This window comes from Bos grunniens, chromosome 19 (genome assembly GCF_055505025.1).
Source record: "Bos grunniens cultivar Pamir isolate PY7600 chromosome 19, Bosgru_T2T1.0, whole genome shotgun sequence".
In the NCBI taxonomy this organism is placed as follows: domain Eukaryota; kingdom Metazoa; phylum Chordata; class Mammalia; order Artiodactyla; family Bovidae; genus Bos; species Bos grunniens.
In genome coordinates, this window is record NC_141183.1 from 27250070 (window position 1) to 27271457 (window position 21388).

At 56.9% G+C, this 21388-nt stretch overlaps 2 protein-coding genes and 1 long non-coding RNA gene across 10 annotated transcripts; 2 read left to right on the plus strand and 1 right to left on the minus strand.

Moving 5' to 3' along the window:
- Window positions 1–16: 16 nt before the first annotated feature.
- EPN3 (epsin 3) lies at window positions 17–9498 on the plus strand. 7 transcript variants are annotated; one of them, XM_086358200.1, is made up of 10 exons: window positions 17–256; window positions 3243–3919; window positions 4874–4992; window positions 5677–5757; window positions 6117–6245; window positions 7201–7288; window positions 7758–8027; window positions 8204–8320; window positions 8451–8681; window positions 8901–9498. In XM_086358200.1, the coding sequence occupies exons 2-10, from the start codon at window positions 3382–3384 to the stop codon at window positions 9236–9238; spliced, it is 1911 nt and encodes a 636-aa protein (XP_086214326.1). In that variant the 5' UTR covers window positions 17–256; window positions 3243–3381; the 3' UTR covers window positions 9239–9498. The 7 variants fall into 7 exon arrangements, with proteins under 7 accessions (XP_086214326.1, XP_086214329.1, XP_086214328.1 ...); XM_086358202.1 differs by lacking the exon at window positions 17–256 and adding an exon at window positions 1340–1866; XM_086358201.1 differs by lacking the exon at window positions 17–256 and adding an exon at window positions 1340–1715.
- On the minus strand, window positions 4080–8320 carry LOC147351865 (uncharacterized). Its single transcript, XR_015147724.1, has 3 exons — window positions 8133–8320; window positions 6148–6198; window positions 4080–4662 (listed from the first exon to the last, which is right to left on the minus strand). It is a non-coding gene; the product is annotated as an uncharacterized LOC147351865 (long non-coding RNA).
- A 3892-nt stretch (window positions 9499–13390) lies between the features above and the next one.
- SPATA20 (spermatogenesis associated 20) lies at window positions 13391–21388 on the plus strand. Of its 2 annotated transcripts, none has more exons than XM_086358199.1 (16): window positions 13391–13498; window positions 14467–14646; window positions 14748–14812; window positions 14995–15149; window positions 15228–15371; window positions 15475–15676; window positions 16028–16158; window positions 16258–16362; window positions 16585–16659; window positions 16756–16965; window positions 17040–17232; window positions 17553–17721; window positions 18002–18213; window positions 19612–19811; window positions 20784–20864; window positions 21029–21388. In XM_086358199.1, the coding sequence occupies exons 2-16, from the start codon at window positions 14522–14524 to the stop codon at window positions 21197–21199; spliced, it is 2238 nt and encodes a 745-aa protein (XP_086214325.1). In that variant the 5' UTR covers window positions 13391–13498; window positions 14467–14521; the 3' UTR covers window positions 21200–21388. The 2 variants fall into 2 exon arrangements, with proteins under 2 accessions (XP_086214325.1, XP_086214324.1); XM_086358198.1 differs by lacking the exon at window positions 13391–13498 and adding an exon at window positions 14179–14317.

Genomic DNA, 21388 nt, shown 5'->3' on the forward strand with positions numbered 1-21388 from the left:
GTGCTGCCTGCCGGTTAGGTGTCCGGAAACAAGTAGGCGGGAGGCAGGGCAGTAGCCCCTTCTGTGGACCCTGAGCCACCCTTCCGAGGGGTCTGCACCTCCTGGGAGACAGTTGGTCTTCAGGACGAGGGTCCGTGGTGGATGGCTCTGGGGATACTCCCAAGGTTGTGCCGTCCCTCTGCTGCGCAGGCTTGGAGGGTCACTGCAGAGACTGCCTGTGGCCCAGAGGCTGGGGCCAAAGGAAGCTGCATTGGAGGTAAGCTCTGGTGGTGCCTGGTATGGAAAGCTGGGGGCTTAATCTCCCTTCCAGGTCTGAGGGAGAAGGATGAGGAGGGCAGGGTCACAGAGGAATCTGGAGGCATTGCCCTCCACCCCCACCCCTCCCGAGGAAGGGGGCCTCCCGGGGCTGGCTCCCCATCCTGGGACCAGCATCTTTGGTGGCATTCCCCACAGACTCCTTCCACGCCTTCTTCTCAGCCTCTGTTGCAGCTCTAGCCTCAGGACATCCCCCCAACCCCAACTCCAGTGCCCCCAGGACACATCTACCTTTGGGCTGACTTAAGCTTAGAGCTAGCACTCACCCGACTCACTGAACCAAGGGTTAGGGCACTGCCACTCCCCGCCCTACTCAAGCGGGACCTGGTGGGAAGGGGCTGCCTCAGCAGAGGACAGGAGCGGGTGCTGGCCCATGGGGACGCACACAGTCTTTGACAAACTCATGCACATGACTCAACATATCTGGGTTCTTTCCATCTCTCTGGATCCACTCTCTGGGAATGCCATCTGCTTCCTTAGTCCTGACAGATCCCCCCACTGCTGTGGGGCCTGAGAAGAGCAGGCTCCTGTCTGCCTGTAAAGTTCTTGGTACCCCAGACACGGGAGAGAGCGGATGCTCTAGCCCCCGTGGCCTGCCCCGCCCCCTGCTGGCCCTTCTGTACCCTCCTGCCTCCCCCACCCTCCCCCATCTCTGAATTGGCCGCTCCGCTGGGCTTCTCAGTGCCCTTCCTTCCACCTGACAGGGTCTGGCTCAAGGTCACTGCGGTAATTCCATACTAGGCTGCCTGGCTGCTGCCGCTGCTGCTGCCACCGCCTTATCAGCTGCTGGGTTTCTGTTTCACTCCCTTTTATTTCTGGGCATATTGTGTTCGATAAAACCCTTTGCTTGTAACACTGCTGGCAGCCCTCCCAGCCACCCCTCCTGAGGTCCTTCCTCTCCTTCTCCCTCCCCTTCTTGCTCCCTGGGCCTCACCCTGCCTTCTCTTCCTCCCTACCGCTTCCCCTCAAACTTCAGTGGGGGTGGAGCCTCCTGGTATTTCTGATTCCTCCCTTAGCCCCACTTGGGCAGAGATGTGCAGAGAAGGCTCCTCCATTCCCACCTCCTAGGAGGAAAGTTCAAGCAGACCCGCAGGGCCCACACAGAGGGTCCCCTCCCACTACCCCGGGCCAAGCAGGAGGGCCAGGGCTCCTGGTGGAGTCAGGATGCCCGACTGGTTCTCCTGGTTTCAGTGGCCAGCCCTGGGAGAGGCTTGTATTCAGGCGGGCTCTAGGGCACAATTATTTCTCATCTTGACTCTTGTCACCTGTCAGCCCACAGGTTGGGGAGGTAAAGACAGGTCTGAGTCACTAGTGACGGGGAGGGCAGGCATTAAACGAGCGCTGGCCAGGGCATCCTCAAAGAAGGCCTGTCGCTGGGACAGAAAGACAGCAGACTGAAGGTAAGCCCATCCTCAGCCAGTGCTCTCTGTCCTGCCTGTGCTTTGGGCCCTATGCTTTGGGCCCAGGCTCTCCCGAGCACAACTGGTCCTGATGAAAACTCCGAAGACTTTGAGCGGTGCCCAGGTTGGCAAGGCTGGCTGGAGAGTTGAGGTTGGTTGGGGAGGGTGGTTTGAGGCTGGCTGGAGGGAGAGTTGTTTGTTGGGGGGTGGGGGTGGGGAGCAGGGGTCAAGAAGCTCCTTCCAACTCCTGCTGAGTCCCAGGGTAGAGTTGAGAAGCACAGTCTCCATGGGTGGTGCTGGAGGGTTTGGGTGGAGGCCAGGTCCAGTCATGGTGATTGTGTGTGTGTGTGCTCATTCCAGAGGAACAGTGGTGGCAAGGGGAGGGGATTTGGGTTTTGGTTTCTGGTAGGGTCCTAGAAGAAACTTTCTCTGTCTTGGGCCTGGTTCTGAGGTTGTGGGGAGGGCAGTGGGCTGGCCCTAATCTTTCCTCAGCTGGGAGATCAGAGGTCTGTCATGGGCCCAGGGCCTTGGGGGTTTGGGAAACCCAGACTGACCTTGCCCTCAGGTCATTTCATTTTGGCTGAGAAGGTAGGACTGAGACAATAAAGCAACCAGGTGAATTAGTTACAAAACTGGTGATGCTGACAATAAGTACTGCATTTGTCTTCTGATACGTACATGCTAGTCCCAGCTAAGCCAGCCATGGTGACTGTGGGCATGCCATACCCCTCTCTGGCTTCAGTGTGTACAGTGGGTCCTCTTTGGAGGCAGCCTCCCCCAGATGCTCCTTCCTTGCCTTGCTGCCTCATTCCTCCTCACTCTTCCCTTTGAATCTCAGATCTCAGCTCAGTCATCACCTTCTCTGGGAAAGCGCTCTTGATTTTCCTAGCTTGAGTATTCCTGTGCTCCTCGGCACTCACATGTTGGACGGTGATTGCCTGTACCCTCTCAACAGGACGTGGGTGGGCCAAGACTTGTACTCTATGCTTGCCATAGTGCCTGGCTCAGAGAAGTCCCCAGGAAATTGGTGTTGAATGAATCAAGCTACAAAAATAAATGATATAAAAAGAGGAAAGTGAGGATGGAGAAGCTGGAAGGATCGGTCTTAAGCCCAATCCCAGCAGAAACAGGAGAGTCAGCGAGGTACAAGCAAAGCAAGCAGGAGTTCCTTGGGGCTTACTTTTGTGTCCCTGACTAAGGGCAAAGGCTGTGGAACATATCTGCCTGGGTTAATCCTGGCTTTGCATTCCCCAGCTCTGTGATCTTAGACAAGTCATTTAATTCGTCTCTGACTTGTTCCCCATCTTTGAATGAAAACAATAATATCTTCGTAGGTGTGATTGTGAAGATGAATGAGCACACAAAGATAAAAGTACTTCCTGAATAATAAGTAAAATAAGAAAAATAAGTGCCTGCCAAAGGCTGTTCCTGGCAGCAGGGACACCCAGGCCAGGCCTTTAGTCGTTGGCTGAGTGGGGCCAGTGAGGTGGGCCATTATCCCTGAGCTCCAGACCCTCTCTTCCTCAGACCCATGTGGAAGCCAAGGACACAGCTGCCCTGCTGAGAGCACAGCGGCGCACCCTTGGAGACCGTGACCTCACGACAGTGGCCCTTGGCCCTCCACCTCTGGCTGGGGCGGGGGCCGCCCATCTCCAAGCCCTTGGCCATGACGACGTCAGCGCTGCGGCGCCAGGTGAAGAACATCGTGCACAACTACTCAGAGGCAGAGATCAAGGTGCGTGAGGCCACCAGCAATGACCCCTGGGGTCCACCTAGCTCACTCATGTCCGAGATTGCCGATCTGACCTTCAACACGGTGGCCTTTGCCGAGGTCATGGGCATGCTGTGGCGGCGGCTCAATGACAGTGGCAAAAATTGGCGGCATGTGTACAAGGCGCTGACGTTGCTGGACTACCTGCTCAAGACAGGCTCTGAGCGGGTGGCCCACCAGTGCCGGGAGAACCTCTACACCATCCAGACACTCAAAGACTTCCAGTACGTCGACCGCGATGGCAAAGACCAGGGCGTGAACGTGCGCGAGAAGGTCAAGCAAGTGATGGCCCTGCTCAAGGATGAAGAGCGCCTTCGGCAGGAGCGCACCCATGCCCTCAAGACCAAGGAGCGCATGGCACTGGAGGGCACGGGCATCAGCAGCGGGCAACTTGGCCTCAGCCGTGCACGTGGTTCCCCATCCTCCTACAACTGTGAGTCCAGGGCATGGCTGGGGACAGGGAGGCCTCCCGAGTTCTGACTCTGGCTCTGTGACCCCCAGCTGTAGATAAGAATCCCCCACTTAGAGGTATGTCTGAAGATTCCCTGAGATAAAGAGGGTAACATGCCCGCACACAGTAAGTGCCCAACAAGTCAATGTGAACAATGATGTTATTTATTATAGGTTTGTTATTGTTAACTCCTGCCTGGTAGGGGGGTGGAGGCAGAAGCACAGGCTCAGTCCTTATTCTGCCCCTTCCAAGCCATGAGATCTCTGCCAACCAGCTCTCTGAATCTCAGTTTCCTCATCCTTAAAGTAGGGATAAACTAATCTGTCTCCATTGTCCAATTTGAGGATTAAATGAGACCAAGCCCAGGAGTGCCCTCGACCCTGTGCTCAGACAGGCAGCACACGGTGCTGCAGAGTAGCATTCCTCTTGAACCCACAGCTCAAGGGCACTGCTCTTGAAAATCGGGGCAGCTGCATACGCCACTCTCCTCCCCGAGAAGAGGGGCACTTCCCTGATCTGAGGGCACTCAGAATGGCCTTCCTTAACGATGTGCTGAGGGCTTGGAGAGCTGTGACCTTGACTGAGTGCAACCTCTTGCCCTTCCACTACACTTGACCCTGAGCTGGATGGGGCGCAGCTGAAAGAGTCCAGGAACTTGAATCAGGGGACCTGGGTTCAACTTGCTGCAGGACCTTGGCCAGGTACCCCTCAGAGCTGTTGCATCTCTGTAAAGGAAGGATTGGAATCTTACTGGGGTGAAATGGAAGCCCTGCAGAAAGTGCCAAGCATACTGCTTGACCCCTTGGGGCCCGAGACTGGCAGTTGCTCCTCTCCCCTTCAGTTTCCCTGTCTGAGCTTTAGCTTCCTGGTGAGGGGGGCGGCAGGGGAGCCCATGAGGACCTGCATGGTTACGGAAGCCACGATGGGTCGTTGCAGCCTCCTCCTCATCCCCCCGCTACACCTCAGACCTGGAGCAGGCCCGGCCCCAGACATCGGGAGAAGAGGAGCTGCAGCTACAGCTAGCCTTGGCCATGAGCCGAGAGGAGGCTGAGAAGGTGAGGCCCCTCCTGGGGCACCTGGGGGATGGGGCGAGGGGGACTGGAGGAGGGATGGGTGCCTGGATGCCTCACACCTTTGATTCTTGGGCTTCCCTACTCTGGGCCCCAAAGCCCTAGTCCTGCTCCCAAGGACAGCACAGGGCCTGTGTCCCTTGGGTTGGGTTACTGGGACTGGGGTCTGACTCCTTACCCTGGGAGTGGGGTCCTCTCTGACTGGGCGTGGTAGGGGTAGTGTGTGTGTGGTGGGTTGGGAGTACCTGTTTGTCACATGGGCCTGCTGTCACCTCATGGAGGGGAAGGGGTGAGTGTGATGGCAGACACCTTCCTAGGAGACACAGAAATATGCTGCCCCCATCAGCTATTCTTGTGGGGGTCCAGGGACAGCCTACCTGACAGCCTCCTCTCTGCCATCGCCTCTGTGGATCCAGGCAGATTTGACAGGGCTCACACAGCAGGGCCTGGGGAGCACTCAGGGTCCCAGAAGAGCATGATTCTTCTTTTTAAACTGCATCTCAGATCCAGATCCAGGCAGGGAGCAGACTACGCTCACACTGCTGTCTGGGGGCAGGCTGCCCACAGCCGCTCAGGGTGGGCACTTCTCTTACCTGCACAGGGCGATGTTGCCTTTTGGCCCAGGTAGGAGCGCTGGGCCAAGTTCACCCCTCTCTTCCTCCCTCGCAGCCAGTTCCCCCAACCTCCCACAGGGACGAGGACTTGCAACTGCAGCTGGCTCTGCACCTGAGCCGGCAGGAGCAGGAGAAGGTAGTGGGCTAAGCCACCCATGCCACTGCTGGTGAGGTGCTGGTGGAGGCGCTGGTGAGGTGCTGGTGAGGTGCTGGTGGAGGCGCTGGTGAGGTGCTGGTGGAGGTGCTGGTGGAGGCGCTGGTGAGGTGCTGGTGAGGTGCTGGTGGAGGCGCTGGTGAGGTGCTGGTGGAGGTGCTGGTGAGGTGCTGGTGAGGTGCTACGCGGGTACTAACCAGGCTCTTCCACCTCCCTGCAGTGGTCCTGCTGCCCCTGACCTCAGGGCACCTCCCAGCCTGCACTCTTCTTGACCCTAGCTCAGGTCCTTTCAAGTCTAGCACGGGCAGCTCATGCTTTCCTCACTCTGGTGCCTTCTGCAGGAGGTGAGGTCCTGGCAGGGAGATGACTCACCTGTGGCCAATGGTGCTGGAGCTGGAGCCCATCGTCGTTGGGACAGAGAGCCTGAAAGAGCAGAGAGAGAGGAGGAGGAGAAGCTGAAAACCAGCCAGGTAGAGTAGTCTCGGGGCCATGGGTTAGCAGAGCTGGGAGATGAATTGGGTTAAATATTTATAAAGAGTGTAGAACAGTGCTTGGTATATAGTAAGCACCACTTAATGTTTATTCAGTGAAAATAAGGGTAGAGGAGATGTAGCAGACTGAGGTCCCATCCCGCATGGGCTGGTGACTGAGCTGGTGGCAAACTGGGGTGCAAAACATCCTGATGTGAGATGCCGAGTTTGGATTCTGTATTTGCTGCCATTTACTTTACAACTCAGGGCATGTCATTGTCTTAGCCTCAGTTTCCTCCATTCAAGTGTGCCGGTTGGACAGTTCCAACTCTGACATTCTAGGAGCATGTGATACTGTGGATCAAGACTGAGAGTAGCCTCAGGTATATGGTACTGAAAACATCCTGGGCTCGTGCACATGGTGTCCATGGTGGAAGAATGTGTAGCTGCTGGTAGCAAGGCTACCCTCCAAAACTGCTCATGCTACTCTTGGGATGTCTCTGTACTCTTTCAGCCAATGTTCACGGTGGCAAATTTCTTTTGGACATGGACTAAGGGAAGTAGGCTTATCATAAAATGTGTCTTACCACTGATGGGCTGAGGGGCAGGACAGCCAAGGAAGGGGTCAGGCAGGCTTGCCTTCCATCCCAGCTCTCCCTCTCCCTGGCTGTGTGACTTTAAGCAATTGCCCTCTTAGCCCAAGCTAGCACATCTGTAAAATGGGCACCCCAACAACCTTCCCTAATCACAGCGCAGGTTGTTAGGAGAATCAGACACTAAACGGATGAGGAAACATTTTATAAACGGGAAAGCACTCTACAGAGGCAAGGGATCATTAATAGATGTTTGTGGAATGAGTAAAGGAGAATGAGCTGGAGGGAGGATGACAGGTCAGGGCCCGCCCTTCCTCTGGGCCCCGCCTTCTCTTGAGCATGGCTGCCTCTCCCCTCAACAGTCCTCCAGCCTCGACTTGGTGGACATCTTCGCATCAGCTTCAACCCTGCCCTCCACACACTGCTCTGCTGACCCATGGGACATCCCAGGTGGGCATGCAGGGCTGCAAAGGGCTCCCAGGCTGGCCCCCGAGAGCCCCTTCCCTCCCAGACATTTGCTGGCATTCCTTCCCACAGCTGAGGGCCACTAGGCACATCATTCACCTCTCTGAGCCTCAGCTTCTTCTGTGCCTTGCAGTTGGAGTGAGGGAGGGGACACCTCTAAGGAACTCAGATTTTGGGAAACTCAGAAATGTTCTCTTGTTGCTTCTGGTCACCCTGAGTTTCCTGGCCCAGCCTGTCCCTGACTGGGAATGCGGCCTGAGCTGCCCATGCCTGGAGGTCCAGAATCCTAGGATGAACTTGCTGAATATGGGCTTCAGCTCACTGGGTGGTCCTGAGTCTGCATCCCATGTGTGAAATGGGCCCTTGTCCTCCCAAATTGGTGTAGGTAACTGGGAAGGCCCTGGCCTGGGGGTCTGAGTGGCCTGGAGTCACATCTGTGCTATCCCCATTTCAGGTCTCAGGCCTAACACAGAGCCCAGTGGCTCATCATGGGGGCCTTCGGCAGACCCCTGGTCTCCAGTTCCCTCAGGAAGTATCATGTCCCAGAGCCAGCCCTGGGACTTGCCTCCCGTGCTCTCCTCCTCTGAGCCCTGGGGCCGGACCCCAGTGCTGCCTGCTGGACCACCCACCACAGACTTCTGGGCACAGAACTCCCCCCACCACAAACTCCCCAACAATGGAGCCAAACCCTGGGGGAACCTGGTAGAGACCTTCAACACACCTGGTAAGTAGAGGGTCAAAGGGTGTGGGTGAGGGGCTGGAGGACTTCTGGGCCCCCCTCCCTCCAGTGCCAAAGGGCAACAGATCCTGTGCTAGGAGGGCAACTTGCCTGGAAAGGGGCCAGCCCAGTGCTTGCCCTTTCTGCCAGCCCATCTCATCTTCCTTTTTCTCCTTGGCTAGCGTTAGATGGTTCTTCGACCTTTGACCCATTGGCCAAGCCTCCAGTATCCACAGAGACCAAGGAAGGGCTAGAATGCACCCAGGCTCTGCCCTCTGGGAAGCCCAGCAGTCCTGTGGGTAAGCAGGAAGCAGGGAATGACTGCAACTGTGGGGAAAGATGGGCCCCCAGCACCGGCCTCAGCCTTCTACCTCTCACAGAGTGACCATTCACTCTCCCTACCAACAAGCCCTATCATTTCTATTCCAGAGCTGGACCTGTTTGGAGACCACACCCCCAGTGTAAAGCAAAATGGCACAAAGGAGCCAGATGCCTTTGACCTGGATGTACTAGGGGAAGCACTAGCCCAGTCCAGCAGGGACACCCCAGCACGCCGGACTCCTGAGTCCTTCCTGGGCCCCTCAGCCTCCTCCTTGGTCAACCTTGACTCATTAGTCAAGGTGCCCCAGGCTGTAAAGACCAGGAACCCCTTTCTAACAGGTAGGACACTCCCTTGTCCCTGCTGGGTCTCCACACTGGGGTCCCCTACTCTCTCTGTTTCTCCCTTCAGAGCCCAACCCCTGCCTTAAAATCTTAGCTCTTTTTTTTCCTGTTTCTAAGACCTCAGATCTTGCTACCTTGCCCCCCTCCCCACCTCCCCACTTCGGACTATGTCCCCTTGGCCCGCTCCAAGTCCCCCAACCCACCCTTGTTCCGCAGGTCTCAGCACTCCATCCCCCACCAACCCGTTCGGCGGGGGCGATCAAAGCAGGCGGACTCTGAACCAGATGCGCACAGGATCGCCAGCGTTGAGCCTGACGGCCGGTGGGCCGATCAGGGCGCCCTTTGGCTCCATGACCTACAGTGCCTCCCTGCCCCTCCCGCTCAGCAGCGTGCCGGCCGGCGTGACCCTCCCTGCCTCGGTCAGCGTTTTCCCCCAAGCCCGCGCCTTCACGCCACCACCCTCCGGGAGCCTGCCACAGCCTCTGCTGCCCACCTCGGGCTCCGCCGGACCGCTCAACCAGACCCCTCTGACGGATACCAACCCTTTCCTTTGAGCAACGGCCCCGCCCCCGGCCGCCAGCGCGTGCGCGCGATGCCCCGCCCCCGCCCTGCGCTGATAACACTGGGCCCCGCCCCCTGGGGCGGAGCTTCCATGCCAGGACCCGCCCCGGGAAGGAAGAAGGAAGGCTGAGACTCCGCCCAGAGACAGATCTGGATTCTGCCCCCAGCTTCCGCGGACGCTTAGCAGCTCCCGGAGCTGCAGACTTCACTGGGGCGGAGAGTACGCCCCGTAATAAAGACTGGAATGCATGTCCTCAGCTCTCACCAAGTGGACTTTTTGCCGGGCGTGGCGGCCAGGTCTGGACGACAGCTTGAATCACTGGCTACCCTGGAAACGACTGCTCCACAATGTGGGGCACAAAAATGCTCCCACTTCCCATACAGCCCCCTCAGCCTAGCACCTTCGCTTGTCCATGCTCCTGAGACTCTCTCTCAGTCATTCGATCATTTCATCCATTTATCACACAGCGGCGCGGGGAATAATCTAAAAGCAAAGGACAATAGGCAGTTGTTCCCTTGCACAATCATTATGTGCTAAGCACCTTAGACCGATTATTTCATTTAATCCTTGCATCAGTATTCTGAGGTAGATAATATTACTCCCATTCAGGACCAGCTACATAATTAGTGCAAAGTAAAAATGTGGGGCCCCTTGTTCAAAATTGAGTTAAGAATATCAAAATGGGAGCAGCAGAGCATTAGACCAAGGGCAAAGCCCTTGGCCCTGCTCCTTCTTTATAGGTGAGGTTCAGAGAGGTTAAGCAGCGTGCTTAAAGTCACAAAGCTGGCAGAGTAGGGCTGGGATTCCAAGTCAGGGGACCTGGCTCCTCTGCTCTGAGCTCCCATGCTGGGCCCCAGTATTCACAAATATTGACTGGCTGCTGTGGACAAAGCACTGGGCTCATCTCGGGAGGGACTCAAGAATTGCTAAGTGCACAGTCTCCAGGAGCTCAGAACCCACACGGGCAAGCCTGGTCCAGGAGCCCCCAAATCCTTTGTTTTACTGACTCACCTTAAATCTGGTTCTTCTCTCCTCTCTTCACCAGGACTGGCAAAAAACTCAATTTCAAGCATGACCCCTCCTAGGGGGCTGGTGTAGATCAGAAACCCGGGGAGGAGCAGAGCCTATTCCCTCGTCCTGAGGGCCACCATAGTCACCCTTATTCCTTTTCTACTCAATGCTCCCCCCAACCACGGGCACTGGTGTGGTCTTCAGTGTTCAGGGGCTAGCCCTGCAGGACGCAGGCCTTTTGGGGGCCTGAGGTAAAATGTCCTTCCACAGGCCAGAAACAGCAAAGTTGAGGGGAGGACACAGTGCTGGTCTTCTTCCTAAGGTAGGGGTGGGGAGAGGAGCTGCTTTGCTTTTCGGAGGGAGGTAGTCCCACCGTAGCTGTTACAGACACGGTGGACGAGAGCATCTACTTAGGAGTAGGACTGACCGTTCAAAACTGCTCTAAGGTTTCCATTTAATCACTTATAAGTGGTTATGCTCTTTGACCTTGAGTAAATAACTTAACCTCTCTATGACTGTGCCTCCATTTCCTTATTTGTCAGATGAGGACAAGAGTTCCTTCCTTATGAAGTGGTTGTGTGGTTCCTCCCAGGCCAGTGTCCAATTCAGCCCAGGGTCCACCCTGTTCAGAGACTAACCTTGAAGAATGAATCTGCTACACCCCTCATTCCTGGTTTTGCCAGGCAGTACCCAGACCCATCTGACTTCTGCACAAATCTGGGAGATCTCCATCCTTCATGGTCACTGACCCACCTTTCACCCTTCCTCAGCCTGGGTCTCCTCTTGTTAACTGGCTCTCCCTGTGGACACCACTTACGTGAGGATTCCCAAGGGGTGCTATTTTGCCTCCCACCATGAGGAAGTTGGTAATCTGGCTCCTTATCTTGCTCTGGACCATCTACTGCCTGGCAGACCCCTCCCCCCTTGGAGGTTAGAACCCCTGGGCATCCTGCCTCCTCCCACATGGGGCTGTGCTCCACCTCATTCTTGCCATGCTCCAGCCTTGGCTCATGGTCTTCTCACCCAAATCTTGCTCAGTCTTGTATGACTCCACTATCCAAGACGATGACCTCACCTCACCACCCCTTGACGTCTCAGCTGCTCTTACATCTGGTCACATTTAGGTCTTGTCATCATCCCAGATTCCTCCACATTAAAGGCAGACTTCCTGTTCTCTGATCTTAACCTCATTCCTTCCAGGAAGCATGCATACCAGGGTCTCCCACCTGCTGACACTTCCATCACCCCACTATCCCAGTTTCTCAGAGATCTCTCTCCTCCACATCATCAAATGCTTTCTCTCAACTGAATCCTTCCCCATGATATTTGTCATAATTAATCCTATCCATCTTGAGAGTGTCTTTCCATCTTTCCCCTCACATCAAGTGCCCATCATCTCTATGTCCCCTTTCCCCTCCCTCCTCAGCCCGCTCCAATCAGCTTCTACTGTCAGCCTCACCTCCTGGAGCACATCTGCTATGTCCACCAATGGCCTCCACGTAGCCGAAGCTACTGGACCTTTTTCGGTCCCGTCCCAGTCGGCTTCTCTGAAGTCTGACTCTCCCTCCCTGCGACTCTGGCCCTTTGCCTTTGAGACAACACCCTCTCCTGGTTTTCCCACACGACCCTCTGTGTCTTTCACTGGCGCACTTCTGAGTTCGTCAAGGCCAAGTATGAGCCCAAGCCTCTCCCTGCAGTCGCCCTAGGTGATCTCTTCTGTGCCCACACCGTCTCTGCACTGAACACCCACTCTGCTTCCTCTCTCCCACCAACCCCTCCTCTGCATTCCTGAACCTGTCATCTGCACACATACATCTCAAGGTTATCTCAAACCAACACATCCAAACGGGACCTCTTGAGCCCCCAACCTGAGCCTCTCCCTGTGCCCCCCTTCCTTCTCAGTACCAGCCCCTTTCTGCACTTCACTCTTGACACACCCTCCCCCTTATAGACAATCCTGATGATGTTTCCTTTTCTGCTGACCTCAAGTCCACCACCTTCTCTCCATCTCCACCTCTGCCTAGTGAAGACCTCCCAGAGCTCTCCCCTGGGTCCTGCTATGGCCTTTGAACCCTTCTGCTTCCACTCCTGCCTCTTTACATTCACCACCAGAAAACTGGAGGGACCTTTCCAAAATGGAAGGTCACTCTCTTCCATAGCTTTCTTCTGCTCTCATCAGTAACCAAACTCCTGCTCACAGTTCAAAACCTGGCCCCTGCCCTCCTCCTCCTCCATGTCAGCACCGCGTCTGCGCCTCTCTTCCCCGGGCTCTCTGTCCTACAGCTGTGCTGGCTTCTGCAGCACCTCAGCCCTGACTCCCTGCTGTGCCGCAGGGCCTTTGCACATCTGTTCCTCCGGCTTCCCCAGCACTTCCCCCAAGCTCTTTCAAGATTGCATCCTCTTGTTCTTGGAAGGCTGCTACACAAATGTGATTTCCTTAGGAAGGCCTTCCCCCTCCTCTCTCCCACCAGACCAGTTTCCCTGTGATACCTAGTCATGGCATGTCTCGCAGTGGGTGGTTGTACATTAATTTGTATGGCTGTTGGATTAGTTTTTGCCTTGCTCATCAGACTGTGAGTAACACACGGATGGGCTGGCCTGGTCTCTCTGTGCCCACCGTCGTACCTAGCAGATTGCCTCATGGGCACTCAGTAAATGCTGACTAAGGGTAGCAAATGAGACTCATAGAATACCTAAATAGCACCTGAAAGTTGGTTCATTGTTATTGTTCAGGGAAGGCTTCCCGAGGGGGTGGGGTTTGAGCATGACCTTCAGGTGAAGGGGTAGAGCAAAGGGGAAGCTCCCAGTTTGGATGGCCTGGAAAAGCCACGCCTTTGCCTCTCACCTCATTTCCCATTTGTAAAACGGGCAAAGTTGGACAAAATGACCGGATGCTCTGGCTTTCTTCCATATTCTCCGTAAGAGGGTTACCTCCCCGCAGGCCCTGATTTACGAGTCCACCCAGTTTTTTGCACAGACCTGTGTCCTCCTAAGCCCCGAGTATACGGTCTGCAGTCCCGTGATCGGCCACCGAGCGGCGCTCAGAGACCAGCCTGCTGCCGGGGTTATCGGCGAAGACACTTCCGCGCCGGTTCGGTGCCTGGGCCTTCCCTCCCGCCCTCCCTTCCTGTCCGCAGCGTCCGGGCCGACGGCCACCGGCAGCCATGCTGGGCGTGCGGGCCTTACGGTGCCGCGGCTTCCTGCTGCCCGGGGCCGGGCCAGTCCTCGCCTAGAGCTACAGGTATGGGCGGGCGAGGGGCACGCTTCAGCACCCGGTGCCTGCGGAGCCCTGGGGTCATTTGTCCTGGCTCTGGTCCCCTGTGCCTGCCCGGTCACCTCCCCATCCCATGCCTGCCTTCCCCCCAGACTAAGGCCGGCGCCTCCGACCGGGCTCAGACAGTAATCCTCTCCTCCCTCCCTCCCCTCCAGCTGCAGGGCTCGCTTGCTCCAGGTACTCTGTTCCGACACCATCTCCAGGAAGCCTTCCTTGAACCCCAATGCTGGGCCAAGGGTCCTTGTCCAACAGCACCCTGGGCTGGCCTGTTACAGCCCTTGATGCTGCAAGGGCTTGTCACTGCTTAGGCCTGCCCCACCCATGCTGCCCTCCCAGGCTGAGCTCCCTGAGATCAGAGCCAGTTACTGATTCTTTGAGGGTAATGGGGACCTGGCCCCCCAGAAGTGCCCAGTGGATGGATGTTGAGTGAGGGAGTCCCTGATGCCAAATGAATTTCTTCTCCTTGCTCCTCACCTGGCCCAGTCCTAAACACAGCAGCCAGCAGCCCTCCTGCCCAGATCATATACCCAGGCAGGCATGCCAGAGATAACCTCCAGCACAGTCACCCTGGGTGGGGCCGGGTGAGGGGAGAGAATGGAGCCTGAAGGACCATTCCACCCATTGTGACTCGCCCTGACTTCACAGTCATCATCGTTCCCAACACCAGGTCGGAGAGGTTGGGGGAGACTAACCTGGCAGGGAGCCCCCAATGAGCCACCTTTCTTCACCCCCCCAAAAACACAAGGGGGAGCACAAAGGCCACGGTCTCCCCCGTGGTTCAGAAAGGTGGGTTGGGCTGGGAGCAGGGGGTTCCGGGAGAGGTACCACGGGGCGTGGGGGGTATCGGGGGTGGTCAGGTGGACCTCTGGGCTGGGTGTAGGTGGAAGCAGTGGAGACTCCTCGTCTGACCTGCCTGACCCACTTGCCCACTCCAGGGGTAGCTCCGCCCGGGACAAGGACCGAAGTGTGACGGTCAGTAGTTCAGTGCCCATGCCTGCTGGAGGGAAGGGGAGCCGGACTAACTGCTCTCAGTCCACGCCCCAGAAGGTCCCCAACCGCCTGATCAATGAGAAGTCACCGTACCTCCTGCAACATGCCTACAACCCTGTGGACTGGTGAGTCCTCTCCTGATGCCCTCCTGGGGCAGCTAGATCCTCAATCTTCCTACTGCCCCCCTCCCGAGCTAGTGAGTGATGCCCCACTCTGCTGGCCTTAGGTACCCCTGGGGACAGGAAGCCTTCGACAAGGCCAAGAAAGAAAACAAGCCAATTTTTCTTTCAGGTACTGCATCCATCATTCCTGGGATGGGCGCAGGGGAGTGGTGGTAGATAGGGGATGGGTCCTTTGGGCCTGGGGCCTTCCAGGAAACTAGATGCTAGGGCATCATAGGCCCAGCCGGAGTCCCTTGGCTGCCCCTCTCTGACCAGTCACTGGTCCTCCCTGGCCCCGTGGCCCTATTCCAGTGGGGTACTCCACCTGCCACTGGTGCCACATGATGGAGGAGGAGTCCTTCCAGAATGAGGAGATTGGCCGCCTGCTCAGCGAGGACTTTGTCAGTGTGAAGGTAGACCGGGAGGAGCGGCCTGACGTGGACAAGGTGTATATGACTTTTGTGCAGGTGAGTGGTCTTCCCTTGGATGGGTGATTGCCCGTGGACATGGGGCTGCTCCCCTCACCCTTGCCCTCTCTCTGGCAGGCCACCAGCAGTGGTGGGGGCTGGCCCATGAGTGTGTGGCTGACTCCCGACCTACAGCCCTTTGTGGGTGGCACCTATTTTCCCCCTGAGGATGGCTTGACCCGAGTTGGCTTCCGCACGGTGTTGATGAGGATACGGGACCAGGTGGGTATGCACTGGGGGATAGAGGGGACTGGGGGTCAAGGGTGAGGGAAGCGAGGGGCCCTCACCCCATGCTGACCTCCCGGTCTGCCCCTGCCTCCCGCAGTGGAAACAGAACAAGAGTACCCTGCTAGAAAACAGTCAGCGGGTCACCACGGCTCTGCTGGCTCGGTCGGCGATCAGTATGGGTGACCGCCAGCTGCCACCTTCCGCTGCCACCATGAACAGCCGCTGCTTCCAGCAGCTGGATGAGGGTTATGATGAGGAGTATGGTGGCTTCGCCGAGGCCCCCAAGTTCCCCACACCAGGTCGATGCCCCCTGCCCCATGCCCACTGCAGCCCTGGCCTGGCCTTCCGAAGCCTACCCTAGTCAGTGATGTCTTCTGACTCTTGTCTCGGTTATTAACTTCCCACTCTCCTGTCTGGCCATTGACCGCCTAACCCCATCCTGCCTGTCAGCAGCCATCTAGTGAAGCTATGACTTTTGGTCTTAGCAGGGACTCTCTCTGATGCTGACCTTGGTGATTATCACCTGTCCTCTGGGTTGACCTAGCCTATCTAGAGAGACTGCCTGTTGAGTAAACCCCTAACCCTGGCCACCCAGATCTCGGCCCCCTGCCCTTCCTGTTCTCTAACCTGCGTATTCTTGGTGTCCGCAGTGATCCTGAGTTTCCTGTTCTCCTACTGGCTCAGCCACCGGCTAACCCAGGACGGCTCTCGGGCCCAGCAGATGGCCTTGCATACCCTGAAGATGATGGCCAACGGGGGTATCCGAGACCACGTGGGGCAGGTGAGGGGGGCAGGCATTCCTTGGAGAGGGCAGCAGGCGGCAGCGGGGTGGGGGCAGTGGCTGGGGTCAGCCTCCAGCCCCATGTTCGTCCTGGTTCAGGGCTTCCACCGCTACTCCACGGACCGCCAGTGGCACGTTCCCCACTTTGAGAAGATGCTGTATGACCAGGCACAGCTCACGGTGGCCTATTCACAAGCTTTCCAGGTGACCCCTGACCCCAGCCCTGAGCGGAAACCCAGCCTGTCCACCTACCCTTGGCTGCCCCTTCCAGGGCCTGCCTGGTGACCTATGGCTCCCCCTTAACTTCACCCCTAATTCAGTCTCATGTTCACTATCCAGCCTCCCTCCCTGCCCCCGTGGGAGAACGCTTGCTGCCCACCTCGTACCTAGAGACCTCTGTTTACAACCTCCTCCCTCCCTACTCAGATCTCTGGTGACGAGTTCTACTCCGAAGTTGCCAAAGGTATCCTGCAGTACGTCGTTCGGAACCTGAGTCACCGGGTGTGTGTCCACTGAGGCAGGCGGGCCTGGCGGTGGGAGGGCTCAGGGCCTCCCCTGTCCTGAAGGGAGGGGCCAGCAACTCTCCCCTCCCTACAGTCTGGAGGCTTCTATAGTGCAGAGGACGCGGACTCCCCGCCGGAGCGGGGCATGCGGCCCAAAGAGGGCGCCTTCTACGTGTGGACCGTCAAGGAGGTCCAGCATCTCCTCCCTGAGCCTGTGCTGGGCGCCACCGAGCCTCTGACCTCAGGCCAGCTCCTCATGAAGCACTATGGGCTCACGGAGGCTGGCAACATCAGCCCCAGTCAGGTGAGGACTGCTGAGATCACAGGAGAGTCCACACAGGCCAGTGGACTCGCTTGGACAAGAGCTGTCTTTCTCAGGACCCCAAGGGGGAGCTGCAGGGCCAGAACGTGCTGACCGTCCGATATTCGCTGGAGCTGACTGCCGCCCGCTTTGGCCTGGACGTGGAGGCCGTACGAACCTTACTCAATTCAGGTCTCGAGAAGCTCTTCCAGGCCCGGAAACATCGGCCGAAGCCGCACTTGGACAGCAAGATGCTGGCTGCCTGGAATGGTGAGGTGTTGTGTCTGAGGCCTGATCCATATATTGAATTCCCCTTCACAAGGGCCCTTATGTATGTCAGGTACCTGGTGAATATTAATTTTTTCTTTGTCAGGTTTACTGTCCTTAATTTACAAATGAGCCAACTGAAGCCTACAGTAATCCACCCAAGGTCTCACAGAGACAGGAGCCCAGCCCTGCCTGGCTCTGGAGCTTAAACTCTTATACACTTGCCCTGTTGCTCCAGGGAGATGTCAGAGCTTGGGGGGTTGGATAGACATACTGGGAGGGCCCTGGCGGGGGTCACAACCACCCGTGTCTCCTACCTCCAGGACTGATGGTGTCTGGCTTTGCTGTGACTGGGGCTGTTCTGGGCCAGGAGAGGGTGATCAACTATGCCATCAATGGTGCTAAGTTCCTGAAGCGGCACATGTTTGATGTGGCCAGTGGCCGCCTGATGCGGACCTGCTATGCAGGCTCTGGTGGGACTGTGGAACACAGGTAGGGTACCCGGCAGCCTGGGAAGGCTTGCCTCCCTAGGCATCCCAGGCTTCTCCCTGCCCCTCTCCTCCCCTCTGGGTAGGTGCTAGTCCTGGTTCTGCTTGCTGCCCACTGTGAGCTCTTATCCACCTTGAGACTATTTGCTCATCTGAGAAATGGGCTAACAGGACCTACCCAAGAGCTAGGTTTTGAGGGTTAGATAAAAGCATGTGAAAAGGGCCTCTTCTGTGAAAGTGCCTTTCTTCCTGGCCTGTCCCCTCCCCAATGCCTGTCCCCCTAGCAACCCGCCCTGCTGGGGCTTCCTGGAGGACTATGCCTTCGTGGTGAGGGGCCTGCTGGACTTGTACGAGGCCTCACAGGAGAGTGCGTGGCTCGAGTGGGCTCTGCGGCTGCAGGACACACAGGACAGGCTCTTCTGGGACTCCCGGGGCGGCGGCTACTTCTGCAGTGAGGCCGAGCTGGGGGCTGGCCTGCCGCTGCGTCTGAAGGACGGTCAGTGAGGGTGTGGAGCTGGCCTGGGGGACTGGACCCCACCGGGCTTGGTTTTTCCTGGGGGAGGAGTAAGTGCGGTGTGGTGGTGAAGAGCTGGCAAGGGCAGGGCCCAGGCCCTCTTGGGCTTACATCTTTAGCACTGAGTGACTTTGAACTGGTCTCTTTACATTTCAAAGCCTCAGATTCTTAATATGCAAAATGGTGCTAATGGTGGCATTTCTTTACATGGTTGACACGAAGATTAATGTAGCTATTCTGTGAACATGCTTAGTGACAGTAACTGACATGCTTAGATAGACTAAACAAGGCCAACTTCATCCCAATTGTCATAAGGCTTCCTAGGTAGTAAGGGAGCCAATGCACAGACAGTACTGTTTAAAGCAAAATCGCACACACAGATGCATAGTTTAATCGTGGGTGCCATGGAGAAGTACGAGCTGCCCACTGTACTGCGTTCCTGACTTTTCTCAGTGGCATTAGCATCACCCGAAGCATCTAGTCTGTTAACGGCACCCAGACTTAAGTGTCTTGGGGTCAGGATGTTGTCACTGCTGTGTCCCCAGGATCTCCTGCACATCTGGTATGTAATTAGGTGCTCAATAAATGTTAACTGAATGACCGAAAGGTCCCTGACAAAACAATGGTAGGGCCCAACTCAGCGGGGAAGTCAAATTAAACCTGACAGGTGTCATTTAACCAAGGACTGGAGGGCAAGACAGAGCCGTGTGGTCCTGCAGGAGCAGGAGAGGGATTTCAGGTGGAGGGAACAGCCCCTGAGAGGCTCTGAATGGGCAGCTTGTGTCTGGGAGGGCAGAGGGGCAGAGGCCAGCATGAGGGGAGGATGCCCGGGAGGCTGGATCCCTGCAGGGTCTAACAAATGTGGCAAGGAGGAGAAGGCTTTGGTGAGTTTCGAGTTGGTTGTGATCTGCTCTGGTTTAGATCTCAGAGCGTCACTCTGACCGACGATAGAGAAGGGGTGGGGAAACAAGGAGGCTAGGTAGGAACCCGTTAGTGGTGCTCAGTCCAGGCAAGTGATGGCAAAGGTCCAGACAAGGCAGAAGTACAAGATGGGAGAAGTGGTCAGGTTGGATCCATTCTGGTCACAGACCCTGCAGATTCACAGTGGATTAGAAGTGGGAGGTGAGGAAGTCGGAAGGAAGGGCAGTTGGTGGCTGGGTGGAGGTTTCAGTTGGGAGATGCAGGACCCTGGGGAGCAACAGCTCAGTCTGGGCAGGTGCATATGAGGGTGCCAGTTACTGCTGGGCCTGGCAGTCACTCTCAGACCTGGGGCAGGAGCCGGTGGGCAGGGACTCCTCCACCCCAGGCCCCTGCCATCCTGGCAACAGTCCTGGACTAGGGTTCTGGGACCCAGTGACCCTCCCTCCCTGTCCCCTGCAGACCAGGATGGTGCAGAGCCCAGTGCCAACTCCGTGTCGGCCCACAACCTGCTTCGGCTGCACGGTTTCACGGGCCACAAGGACTGGATGGACAAGTGTGTGTGCCTGTTGACCGCCTTCTCTGAGCGCATGCGCCGTGTGCCCGTGGCATTGCCTGAGATGGTCCGCGCCCTCTCAGCCCACCAGCAGACCCTCAAGCAGGTGGGGCCCTTGGGCTGGGACCCAGGGTGGAGGGAAGCTGGGGTTGCAGTGCAGGCATGGAGTGCAGTTCCTGGGGCTGTCCCCAGAGCTCAGGTCCCTGAGTGTGTAGCCCTGTGTGAGTGTGTGTCTCTGAGGGAAGGTCTGTAAGGCTGCTTTTTCCAGGCAGAAGAGTCTGTACGTGTCTGAGGCAGGTCTCCATCACGAGCAGGTGCCTTTGTGAGTTCCTATGTGTAGGGTTCTCAGAGGAGAGGGTTAAACATGGATCCCTGCGGTTACTGAAACGTGTGTCTGTGTGCCTGTGTGTGTCAGTATAGTTGGGTCCGCAGTGTAGAGTGTGCAGGTATGTGCCTCTGGGTGTATGTCCCTGTGTGTGTTATTGCTGTGTGTGTGCATCTGGATTTGTATAACTCTGGAGGTGTGTGACTGCGTGCCTGCCTTCAGTGTGTGCTGGGGTGAGTGTTCACCAGTGCATGATCGCCCGGTTGTATGTGTGTGGCCCATGTCTAGGTTTGCCTGCTTACATTTGTATGTTGGCCTGTGTGTGTGTGTTTGTGCGTGTATGTGTGTGTCTGGTGTCTGCCTCGCTGTGGGCATCTGCTCTGTGTGTGTGTGATGACTCTGTCTCTCTGTGTATGGCTCTCTGTGTGTTTGTGTGTCTTCCAGTGTATCAAGTCTTATGTGTGTGTGCTGATGTCTCTGCCCATGTGTGCATGTCCCTGTGTATCTCTATCACTACAGATGACCCTGCCACCTAGTGTATTCTCATTTGTGTGTGTGTGTGTGTGTGTGTGTGCTCTCCCCTGCTGAGCAGTGAATCTGATGCAGCCTCCTGGCCGCTGATCTGGGGGATGCTGAGTCCCCATTTCTTCTTAGGCATATAGGATGGGTGGCAGGAGGATGGGGAGGGCGTGTTAGGTCTGGATCCAGCCTCTTGGCATCAGCCACTGGAGTTAACCTTTCTGTTCTGGCTAGATTGTGATCTGTGGGGACCCCCAGGCCAAGGATACCAAGGCTCTGTTGCAGTGTGTCCACTCCATCTACATCCCTAACAAGGTTTGGTCTCTGAGCCCAGCCCCACTCTCAGCCTCCCCTGCCCGGGACCCCTCACTTCTTCAGCTCTCCAGTATCTCTGGCTCTTCTGAAGGCTTGGAGAAGAAACCCACCAGTGGGTCCTGCTGGTGTCTGGGTGGCCCCGGGTGACTCTGTCGCTCTCCCAGGTGCTGATTCTGGCTGATGGGGACCCCTCGAGCTTCCTGTCCCGCCAGCTGCCCTTCCTGAATACCCTTCGGCGGCTAGAAGACCGGGCCACTGCCTATGTGTGCGAGAATCAGGCCTGCTCGATGCCCATCACTGAGCCCTGCGAACTACGGAAAGTGCTCCATCAGTGACTGCCTCCCCTACTTTGGGCTGGGGCAGAAGGTGGAGCTTCCCAACCAACCAGAGACTCAGGCCCTGCAGGGCCCTGCAGAACCTTTGGCCACCCCTGGGCACCATGTCAACAGGTGGCCTCGGCCACCCCTGCTGCTCCCCCCTGAGCACCCGCTCACCCTGGAATAAACCTAAGCGTCCCGAGGGAA

Excerpts from the sequence above, each read along its gene's own strand:
- EPN3 (XM_086358200.1), top strand. The coding sequence starts at position 3,382 with ATGACGACGTCAGCGCTGCGGCGCCAGGTGAAGAACATCGTGCACAAC. Across the intron at positions 3,920-4,873 it reads TTCCCCATCCTCCTACAACT|CCTCCTCCTCATCCCCCCGC; the intron begins GTGAGTCCAGGG and ends GGGTCGTTGCAG. Across the intron at positions 8,682-8,900 it reads CAGGAACCCCTTTCTAACAG|GTCTCAGCACTCCATCCCCC; the intron begins GTAGGACACTCC and ends CTTGTTCCGCAG.
- SPATA20 (XM_086358198.1), top strand. The coding sequence starts at position 14,241 with ATGAGCCACCTTTCTTCACCCCCCCAAAAACACAAGGGGGAGCACAAA. Across the intron at positions 15,150-15,227 it reads TGTATATGACTTTTGTGCAG|GCCACCAGCAGTGGTGGGGG; the intron begins GTGAGTGGTCTT and ends TCTCTCTGGCAG. Across the intron at positions 19,812-20,783 it reads ACCAGCAGACCCTCAAGCAG|ATTGTGATCTGTGGGGACCC; the intron begins GTGGGGCCCTTG and ends TGTTCTGGCTAG.